The 12,152-nt window shown below is 39.4% G+C and overlaps 1 protein-coding gene across 1 annotated transcript in view; it reads left to right on the forward strand.

Annotated features, from left to right (window-relative positions):
• The first annotated feature begins 5,008 nt into the window (after positions 1–5,008).
• LOC124267674 overlaps positions 5,009–12,152 on the forward strand; it is a 9,870-nt gene continuing 2,726 nt past the window's right edge. The window contains exons 1-4 of the mRNA XM_046702645.1: positions 5,009–5,279; positions 7,478–7,637; positions 9,179–9,302; positions 11,906–12,152. The exon at positions 11,906–12,152 is cut by the window's right edge and continues 2,726 nt beyond it. Coding sequence (XP_046558601.1) covers positions 5,024–5,279; positions 7,478–7,637; positions 9,179–9,302; positions 11,906–12,152 — 787 coding nt within the window. The 5' untranslated portion in view covers positions 5,009–5,023. The remainder of the gene's footprint in view (positions 5,280–7,477; positions 7,638–9,178; positions 9,303–11,905) is intronic.

Here is a 12,152-nt window from a genome sequence, read left to right on the forward strand (position 1 = left end):
AGGCTGCCGGTCCAGACTGTATACCTGCTGAAGCTCTAAGAAGTAAAACATGTATTGATCTTTTATTTAGACTGTTTACATTTTGTTTTGAAAACAATAAGTGCCCGGATATTTGGCGTACTAGTTTAATAAATCCTATCAAGAAGCCCGAGGGTGACCCACGTGATCCATTGGGTTATCGCGGTATTTCACTGCTTTCAGTCCCATGTAAAATATACTCAGATATCCTTAATACTAGACTTACAAAGTGGTTAGAATTACATGATATATTGGTTGAGGAACAAAATGGCTTCCGATCCAAGCGTAGTACTCAAGAACATATTTACAGTCTATATTCAGTAATCAATAACAGAAAGCTAACTGGGAAACCTACTTTTGTGTGCTTCATCGATGCAATGAAAGCGTTTGATAAGGTAGATAGAAATTGTCTATGGTTTAAACTGTTAAAACTTGGAATCAAAGGGAAATTCCTTTATGCTGTTCAATCTATGTACAATAACTCTAACGCCCGTGTACGTATAAACAACTGTTTCACTGATTTATTTAATGTAAATTCCGGTGTTAGGCAGGGTTGTGTAATGTCACCGACTTTGTTTTCTATTTACATTAATGACCTAGCAGAAGAAATCAACGCTCTCAATTGTGGTGTAAACATTGACGGAGTTATGTTGAGTACACTACTGTACGCTGATGATATTGCTTTGATAGCAGGAGACGATTGCGTTGATAATTGGTGTAAACGTTGGCGTTTAACTATTAATAATAAGAAAACTAATGTCGTTCATTACCGACCCTGTTGTTTCAATAGATCACAAGTTGTATTCAAAATTGGTGATGTTACTATTGACTATACCAGTGCGTATAAATATCTGGGCGTTTGGTTGCAGGAAAACATTGATATGAACTTTACAGCTAAAGAAATCGCTAAATCTGCTAGTCGAGTACTTGGTGTTATCATGTGTAAATTCAGATCTTGTGGTGGTTTGGCTTATAATGTCTTTAATACTTTATACAATAACCTTGTCCAGCCGATCTTATCCTATGGGTCAGCCATATGGGGCACAAAACAATTCAATTGTATAAATGCAGTACAAAACAAGGGCGGTAGATTCTTCCTGGGCGTTGGCAGTAAGACTCCAAATCTAGCGGTCCGGGGAGAGATGGGTTGGACAACTCCATTTTCTAAACAAAAAATTGAAATTGTGCGGTTCTGGAGTAAGCTGTGTTCTACTGAGCAGCCGAGAATACCTAGTGCTGTATGCAGATGGTCTAATACTTTTCCAAAATCCTGGAATAAAATTGTTGTAAATATTCTTAACAAATTGGATCTCCCCGTGGTTGACCTATATAATATGTCTAAAATGGAATTTATTACGCCTCACTGTGGATACGATCATTAGATTGTCAGGACTGGAATAAAGAACTGTGGAACGACCGAGGGAAACCTAACGGGAAAAAACTCCGTACTTACAGAAAGTTTAAGAAACTATTACCAGCTGAACCATATGTCACTGAACTTCTGCCTAGATCTCATCGCAGTACACTTAGCAAGTTACGATGTGGCACCTTACCCCTTGAAATAGAGGTCGGTAGATTTACACGCCCTAAAACACCTTTAGACGATAGGATTTGTAAATGCTGTGATGGCAATACGATTGAGGACGAAGTTCACTTTTTGGTCAGCTGCCCACTATATTCGGATTTACGATATGATTTGTGGGAAAATGTACTAAATATTAACCCTTTTTTTTCTCTCTTGCCACCTTCCGAGCAGGCCAAATATATGCTAGGTAATGTTAAATTAATAAAACCCTTAGCTGCATTAGTTACTAAAATGTTTAATAGACGTAAACGCACTTTGTAGTCATGTAATTAAATATACCACACTCCACTGTTGCTTAGAGAATTGTGAGATTCTATTCTGTTTTAGGTAGAATGTAGTGGCTTGTGTCTCACAGGCCAGATGTTATATTAAGAGTCTTATGGTACAACATGTTAAACACAAATTATAACACTCTTTCTTAATGGTAACCATTTGTAAACGCAGTTTGTAGTCATGTAATTAAATATATATACCACAATGTTGCTTACAAAGCTGTGATATTTTATTTACTACTATACTGTTTTAGATATAATATAGTGCCTTGTGTCTCATAGGCCATATGGCCGGATGTTATATTTTATTGAATGTTTTAAAGTTTATGTATGTTTTATATATAACATGTGACACACAAATATAAATATCTTCTTCTTCTTCTTCTTCTTCTTCTTCTTCTTCTTCTTCTTCTTCTGATAATCCTGTTTTCCTGAACACACAAGTATGTTTTCATTAAATCCACAGTGTCTCGCCTACCTGGCCGAGCTGGGCAGTAGCAGCCTATTTTCAAATCATCTGATCTTTACATGTTGCATTTGATAACATTACAAGGTGATATTTAGGTAGATATAATACCAATCTATGGATTTTAACACATTTCAAGATACATCTGTAAGGTATAAGGTGCGATTGAGCGCCCAGGCCAAGCTGGATCGAAAGCTTTTGATACTGTGTCTTTGTTGAGTATGTATAGAAAATAGGACTTCACTTTAAGCAACGTGTTTGCTTCAAATACAACGATTTGAGACTCTATAAAGACGTTTTTAGGTAGATATAAAGCTTGTGATATTGTGTCTTTGTTGAGAATGTATACAAAAATAGGGCTTCACTTTGAGCAAGGCGTTTGCTTCAAATACTACGCTTTGAGACTCTGTGAAGTGAAATATAGGTAGATATAATACTAATCTATGGATATAAACACATTTCAAGATACATGTGTGAGGTTTAAGTTGTTTTTGACATCACGGGCCAAGTCGGGCTTAACAGAGACTAAACACTTTTGATTGAGACTATATTGTGAATGGAGAGAGAAAAGGGCTTCACTTTAACGGAGCAGTTATCTTTACATGTGGCATTTTGTAACATCACACATTGATATTTAGGGAGATATAATACCAATCTATGGATTCAAACACATTTCAAGATACATCTGTGAGGTATAAGGTGCATTTGAGCGCCCGGGTCAAGCCGGACTGAAAGCTTTTGATACTGTGTCTTTGTTGAGAATGTATAGAAATAGGGCTTCACTTTGAGCAAGGTGTTTGCTTCAAATACTACGCTTCTAGACTCTGTGAAGTGAAATGTAGGTAGATATAATATTAATCTATGGATGTAAACACAAATCAGAATACATGTGTGGGGTTTAAGTTGTTTTTGAGAGCCAGGGCCAAGGCGTACCGAACGCTTGTGATACTGTTTGTTGAGAATATGTAGAAAAGAGAGCTTCATTTTCAGCAACGTTTTTATTTCAAATACTACGCTTTGAGACTCTGTGAAGTGATATGTAGGAAGATATAATACTAATCTATGGATATAAACACATTTCAAGATACATGTGTGAGGTTTAAGGTGTTTTTGACAGCACGGGCCAAGTCGGGCTGAACAGAGACTAAACTTTTGATTGAGGCTATGTTGAGAATGGAGAGAGAAAAGGGCTAACTTTAACGAACCAGTTATCTTTACATGTAGCATTTGATAACATTACAAAGTGATATTTAGGTAGATATAATACCAATCTATGGATTTAAACACATTTCAAGATACATCTGTGAGGTATAAGGTGCGTTTGAGCGCCCGGGCCAAGCCGGACCGAAAGCTTTTGATACTGTGTCTTTGTTGAGAATGTACAGAAAATAGGGTTTCACTTTGAGCAAAGTGCTTGCTTCAAATACTACGCTTCTAGACTCTGTGAAGTGATATGTAGGTAGATATAATACTAATCTATGGATATAAACACAAATCAGGATACATGTGTGAGGTTTAAGTTGTTTTTTGACATCACGGGCCAAGTCGGGCTGAACAGAGACCAAATACTTTTGATTGAGGCTATGTTGAAAAATGTGAGACAAGGGCTTCACTTTAACGGAGCAGTTTTCTTTACATGTGGCATTTTATAACATTACAAAGCGATATTTAGGTAGATATCATACCGGTCTATTGTTGCCGAGATAATGTTGAGAGTGTGGGGAAGAGATAGTATCATTTAAATGTGGGCATGCTTTAAATACGATGAATAGTGAATTTATGGGGTGGCATGTGATTGGATATAGATGTAAAATCATTTTCGGGCCGACGGAAATGTGTATCGGAATTGGCTGAAGTATTTATACGTATTAAATCCCGTTTCGTTTAACGATTCCACTTTTATACGTAACCTCGGTCAGCCAGTTCACAGGCTTCTCGTCTTCCTGGGTTTTAGCCGATTTACTCGTAATAAAGTTATTATGGTACGCGTTTGTGGCTTCCGATTGGTCATTATTATCATGAGTGTATGTTGCATTGACTAATTGTAGGCTTGGTTTTTGTTAATGGGTTTATTAGCCAATAATAGATTTGGCCCGCCTTGGCCCGGCCCGGCCCGACTTTTAGGCCATCCCGACGAAAAACAAAATTGAAACGGGAACATATTCTGTTCAGTCAGAAATGCAATGTAAAAACAATCTGTAAATTAGCTAATTATATTTAAAAAATAATTAGATTTACCAAAACAAATATGATGGAATACATATTATACTATCAAATTTTCAAGTTTAGTTTTCAGTTTGTTTGTGTTGTTTCATTTTCAGGGCAGACAGTCAGAAATGTGCCTGTAATTAACTCTATTTAGCGGATACACATATCTATTCATACATCGTTCATAAACAATTTTAAATAATCTCTTCGACATTGAACATACGGAAATTAGTGCGCACAGTGTCTAATGTGTCCAGGTCGTAATTAAAGAGACTTGATCTATGATCAATACATGTTGTTTTTTCTGCAACAAAGCCGATGACATGATAAAATGGAACTCACTTACTCAAGTGAAAATAACAACTGTTTTGAAGTCCAAATAATATTTAATGACACATTCTCGTCATGAGTTGTTCCCCTTTCAAATTCTACCAATCAGCTGTTGGACTTTGTGTACGCCCTGTTAGAGATGCAATGGCGTCCCAGTGTATTGTAGAAAACTGTTCCTTCAAACCCAATTCAGGAACGATCGGAGAACGCCCTTCCTTGCACCGGTTCCCGTGGAAGAACCCAAAACTCGCCCGAAAATGGGTTTCGAACGTTTCCAAGAGCGGCACCCCCGGTGGGAAAATTACACACAGCTCGCGAGTCTGCAGCCTCCATTTTGAAAATGGGATACGGACACTTGAGTCTGTGCCGTCCATTTTCAACCTCGCGAGTGTCGACAAGGGTAGGTGGAAGAGCACATGGAACGTGTAGTTGTATTTTGGTGTACTGAGTACAGTTACTTCTTCTTTATTGGTGTACCCGACCCGGCAGAAACGCCCACGTGTACGAGAAAACTGCGATGGTCTTTCGCAAGACGGCAGTTTGTGTGTTGTTGTGGACACGCCTATCAGCTCCGCGTGTTTTGGTTGAATGATGCGTCGTCTGCTCGGCAAGGTGTTCGCGCCCATATTGTCTTATGGCAGGCTATTGTCACTGTATTGTCACATTTAACATAACAATACTATATTATTTGTTTAATGATAATTATTGACGCACGAAACTACTAAACTCCAAGATATGTTTATTTTTATTTTTGCCAACATTTGGCATTAATCTACCACATCAGCCAAATAACCATTGTTAATAAACTTAAAGGTGTGATTTTCTTGGTCCTTAGTGCAGTACACTGAACACCATGAGCCGACATCTCGTAGAGTGATGCAGAGACCATATACATGATATACCGATATGGTCTCTGAGTGATGTCACTGTGTTCAAATATACTTTTCATTTTTTGTCCAGCAGAGAGTTATCAATATTGATGAAATATTCAGAGCAAAGCTAATCAGCAATGTATGTGAGCATCCCAATACTTTGTTCTTGTAACTGCAGTGTCGACAGATATCACTTGATGAGTTTGTTTTGTAAATTACATCCTCGGACATAGAAATTAAGTTTAATTTCGAATGTTGCAATCCACAATCCCAGTACTTGTCACAACCAACTATTGATGGGGATGGATTGTCTGTCATGTGACCGACATAGAACAACATTAGCTCTCCCTGACACAGTCGGGGTGGTTTACACACAGTGTCAGTACTACAATATATCGGGCTACATGGTTAATGTGTATATGGGCTGGTAGGAAACAAGCATTAACTGGTCCCGATGATGAGTGCTAATTATAGACTTAATACTCTGCACTAAAAACTATAACAAAAATATTATATATTATACCTTGTTGATTTAGAGTTTCCATTTTACATCTCAAAAAGTTTTGACTGACTCAGTGTAACATTCAAATTGTTTCAACATCTCATACTACTGGTGGTTACAGGAGAGGTCTTTCCATGTGATATATTGTACTTTCCTCTACCTGCTGTTAGTATGCTGGACATACACGAAATATGCAGATAACAAGGACTTCTTCTGACCCAGCATTTTAACAGGCATTCAGAAAAGAATGCTACTTTACATCAGCGTGTGCGAAACTTATGATGTATCTCAGGATAAAGATAGGAGATGATCTGCCTCTCAACATTAGGATATGATATTTACTTTAACAGGAAGTGTTTGCCAGATACAGGGAACATCAGTCCTCACACCTACCAGTCTAAAGTCATATTTCACCTGTCAGTGTTCGGTATTACCTGAGAACGGAAACACTTGCACTACAAACTGCACCTACTCCATACTCCAGTATATTTTGAAAATAATAACACGGACAGTTGATAGCCATTAATGGGTCACTATGGGTCTGATTTGAGAAAAACAGTAGTTTGTGAACGTCAACTGTACAAACTGGATATACAATCAAAATTTACCTCCCCCACTCCTCAAAATATGTTATTCTGTAAACCACATACTTGCTTCATTTGTCTGTATAAAATAGAGATGTATGCAGATATGGGACACCTTTTGCCCAAAACTCACATTTTCAATATTGAGTGAGTGAGTGAGTTTTATGCGGCTTTTAGCTATGTTCAAGCAATATCCCAGCGGTTGACACCAAAAATCAACTTCACACATTGTACCCATGTGAGGAATCGAACCCGGGCCTTTGGCACGATGAGCGAACGTTTTAGCCACTAGACTACCCCACCACCTCATTTTCAGTATGGCTTCATGGCCAGATAATGAAAAGTGCACCACGTCAGTCACATCGTCGATGTACGATTACCACTGATATCCGCATCAATAGTAAGTGTCTGTAAAACTGCTCTACAAAGCGATAAACAGTGACTTCTACTGCAGCTGTCTATTTGCCCAATGTTCTAACATAAAGCATGTTTCGTTTCCTAGCTCTCCACCCCTCATGATGTGATGTTATGTATTTATTGTAATACTCTTGTGCTTCCATATTGTATTTGAATCAGCTGACATTTTGAAGTATTGTATATTCCATAAACAATATAATTCACTGATGCAGTTTTGTTTCAGAAAGCACATCACCGAAAAAGAAGCCCCCCGATAGTCGAGATAGCAAGAACAAGAGCAGTTCAGCCTCCAGGTCACCGCAAAGGAAACGCAGCACACCTAAACACTGCATGGTCCTGACAGGTGGTGAATCCTTGGATGAAGAGACAAGCGTTCAGACGGTGTTGGTATTACTTGAAGTTGACAGGTTTTGTTTGTTTGTTTGTATATCTGCAACATGATATGGGTGGAATATTCTTGAACACATCATTAAACAACATTTACGTTTCTAGGACAGGTGAACATCAGATAAATAGTGGTTATCATGAGAGTGTTTATACATGGAAAATATCCTGTTTTACGAATCAGCAGTTAATATATGTATTTAAAGCATTGTGTGACAACCTATTTATCACTTAGTGTCAAGTTTGTTTTCTGTTGTCAAAATGGTAAATCTCCAAAGTAGCCTACACTTATAAAAGGTCTCACCTATGTCTCACCTTTGTCTCACCTATGTCTCACCTTTGGCTCACCTGGCTCACCTATGTCTCACCTATGTCTCACCTATGCTCTTTTAAACACTGATTTTGAGCATCATTTAGACTGTGTTTTCTTATTGATAACAATTTAACAATTGTCCCAATAATTTGTTAGGGACCCCGACTCGGTAGTCTGACTGAAGGGACTCAATGCTGTATTTGTTGGTAAACAGTGAAAGTAGTACAGATCTTTTGTGGTTTCATACTCATTAGTAAATTACCTCAATGGATACCATTTTTGTCAGTGAATACTGTTTCTATAAGTACATACCATTTATATCAGTGCATGTTTATATCAGTAGATACCATTTATATCAGTGGATGTTTATATCAGTAGATAACATTTATATCAGTGGATGTTTATATCAGTAGATACCATTTATATCAGTGGATGTTTATGTAAGTACATACCATTTATATCAGTGGATGTTTATATCAGTAGATACCATTTATATCAGTGCATGTTTATATCAGTAGATACCATTTATATCAGTGGATGTTTATGTAAGTACATACCATTTATATCAGTGGATGTTTATATCAGTAGATACCATTTATATCAGTGGATGTTTATATCAGTAGATACCATTTATATCAGTGGATGTTTATATCAGTAGATACCATTTATATCAGTGGATGTTTATGTAAGTACATACCATTTATATCAGTGGATGTTTATATCAGTAGATACCATTTATATCAGTGGATGTTGTTTATATCAGTAGATAACATTTATATCAGTGGATGTTTATATCAGTAGATACCATTTATATTTATATCAGTACCATTTATATCAGTGGATGTTTATATCAGTAGATACCATTTATATCAGTGGATGTTGTTTATATCAGTAGATACCATTTATATCAGTGGATGTTTATAACGGTAGATACCATTTATATCAGTGGATGTTGTTTATATTAGTAGATACCATTTATATCAGTGGATGGCATTTTATCAGTGGATACTGTTTCTATAGTTCTACATGTACATTTGTTCTCATGTTTCACTGCCCAGAATTGACTTGGCTGACATAGTTGTCCAGAGTCTCATCCCTTAGGTGTGCCAGGATCCTGTGAGAGCTGAATCCTGGTTTTCCTTTGTGTCTCCAGGTTTGTCAGCAGAGTACCCATGCTCATGAAGTCACCAAAGTTTTGGTTCACCCTCAGCTGACCATGTGTTTCAGACAAATCCAGAAGAAAGTTGAGAAGCCTGGATTTCAGGAACACTTCCTTGCTCAAGTGTCCCACTTCTGGAGGACCAGACAGTTTTGTGACCTGTGTCTCATTGTCAACGGCCATCGTGTTCTGGTGAGTGCTGTCACGTCTCTGTATCTCATTGTCAACGGCCATCGTGTTCTGGTGAGTGCTGTCACGTCTCTGTATCTCATTGTCAACGGCCATCTGTGTTCTGGTGAGTGCTGTCACGTCTCTGTGTCTCATTGTCAATGAACATCATGTTTCTGGTGAGTGCCACCAACATATCTGTCTCATTGTCAACATCTCTGTGTCTCACTGTCAACATCTCTGTGTCTCATTGTCAACATCTCTGTGTCTCATTGTCAACATCTCTGTCTCACTGTCAACATCTCTGTCTCATTGTCAACATCTCTGTGTCTCACTGTCAACATCTCTGTGTCTCATTGTCAACATCTCTGTGTCTCACTGTCAACATCTCTGTGTCTCATTGTCAACATCTCTGTGACTCATTGTCAACATCTCTGTCTCACTGTCAACATCTCTGTGTCTCATTGTCAACATCTCTGTGACTCATTGTCAACATCTGTGTCTCACTGTCAATGTCTCTGTGTCTCACTGTCAACATCTATGTGTCTCACTGTCAACATCTCTGTGTCTCACTGTCAACATCTCTGTGTCTCATTGTCAATAGCCATCATGTTCTGGTGAGTACTGTCAACATCTCTGTGTCTCACTGTCAACATCTCTGTGTCTCACTGTCAACATCTCTGTGTCTCATTGCCAACATTTCTGTGTCTCACTGTCAACATCTCTGTGTCTCATTGTCAACATCTCTGTGTCTCATTGCCAACATCTGTGACTCATTGTCAACATCTCCGTGTCTTATTGTCAACGGGCATGGTGTTGTTGCTAATAGTGTTAATTGCTCTGTCATCAGGCATCATGCTCCAGTGAGTGTTGTTCACAGTGATGTGCTGTCTTGACTGACTGACTGACTGAGTTTGGTTTTACGCTGCTTTTAGCAATATTCCAGCAACATCACGGCGGGGGACACCAGAAATGGGCTTCACACATTGTACCCATGTGGGGATTCGAACCCGGGTCTTCGGCATGACGAGCCAACGCTTTAACCACTAGGCTACCCCACCGCCCCACTATCTTGACAGTGGGCAACATGTTAAGTGAGTGTTGTTCACACTGATGTGCTATCTTGACAGTGGGCAACATGAGTGTTGTTCACACTGATGTGCTATCTTGACAGTGGGCAACATGAGTGTTGTTCACACTGATGTGCTATCTTGACAGTGGGCAACGTGTTTAGTGAGTGTTGTTCACACTGATGTGCTATCTTGACAGTGGGCAACATGAGTGTTGTTCACAGTGATGTGCTATCTTGACAGTGGGCAACAGTGAGTGTTGTTCACAGTGATGTGCTATCTTGACAGTGGGCAACATGAGTGTTGTTTGAGTGAGTGTTGTTCACAGTGATGTGCTATCTTGACAGTGGGCAACATGAGTGTTGTTCACACTGATGTGCTATCTTGACAGTGGGCAACGTGTTTAGTGAGTGTTGTTCACAGTGATGTGCTGTCTTGACAGTGGGCAACATGAGTGTTGTTCACACTGATGTGCTATCTTGACAGTGGGCAACATGAGTGTTGTTCACAGTGATGTGCTATCTTGACAGTGGGCAACATGAGTGTTGTTCACAGTGATGATGTGCTATCTTGACAGTGGGCAACATGAGTGTTGTTCACAGTGATGTGCTATCTTGACAGTGGGCAACGTGTTGTTCACAGTGATGTGTTGTTCACAGTGATGTGCTAGTGGGCTTGACAGTGGGCAACATGTGTGCTATCTTGACAGTGTGAGTGTTGTTCACAGTGATGTGCTATCTTGACAGTGGGCAACATGAGTGATGTGTTGTTCACAGTGATGTGCTATCTTGACAGTGTGGGCAACAGTGATGTGCTATCTTGAGTGTTGTTCACAGTGATGTGCTATCTTGACAGTGGGCAACATGAGTGTTGTTCACAGTGATGTGCTATCTTGACAGTGGGCAACATGAGTGTTGTTCACAGTGATGTGCTATCTTGACAGTGGGCAACATGAGTGTTGTTCACAGTGATGTGCTATCTTGACAGTGGGCAACAGTGATGTGTGTTGTTCACAGTGATGTGCTATCTTGACAGTGGGCAACATGAGTGTTGTTCACAGTGATGTGCTATCTTGACAGTGGGCAACATGAGTGTTGTTCACACTGATGTGCTATCTTGACAGTGGGCAACGTGTTTGTTGTTCACAGTGTTGCTATCACAGTGATGTGCTATCTTGACAGTGGGAGTGTTGTTCACAGTGATGTGCTATCTTGACAGTGGGCAACATGAGTGTTGTTCACAGTGATGTGCTATCTTGACAGTGGGCAACATGAGTGTTGTTCACAGTGATGTGCTATCTTGACAGTGGGCAACATGAGTGTTGTTCACAGTGATGTGCTATCTTGACAGTGGGCAACATGAGTGTTGTTCACAGTGATGTGCTATCTTGACAGTGGGCAACATAGTGAGTGTTGTTCACAGTGATGTGCTATCTTTGACAGTGACTCAGTCATAGGTAGCTAAGCTCTGCATTAAATGCAGCATGTTTGTCTGATGCCTGATATCTGCAGCATATTATGTATCCATGGTGACATGTTTTGTGTTCACCTCTTTCAGGTTCACCAGCTGGTGTTCAACATCGCGCGGCCGTTCTGCCTGTCCACCTGCCAAGTCACTAGACATGCCCCCATGCTGACCATCACAGTGCCGTTCCCAGTCAGTGACGATGCCCTCACAAACTTCCTCTCGTACTTGTATGAGGGAAACTTATTTATCAATGAGCAATCTGTCCACCAAATTCTGCAGCTAGGACAGTTTTTTCGTATGACACCAGTGATAAACCCTTGTAACTCCTTCCTGGGGC

The sequence above is a fragment of the Haliotis rubra genome, unplaced genomic scaffold, assembly GCF_003918875.1.
Source record: "Haliotis rubra isolate DU_JTF1 unplaced genomic scaffold, ASM391887v1 Scf133, whole genome shotgun sequence".
Lineage (NCBI taxonomy): Eukaryota > Metazoa > Mollusca > Gastropoda > Lepetellida > Haliotidae > Haliotis > Haliotis rubra.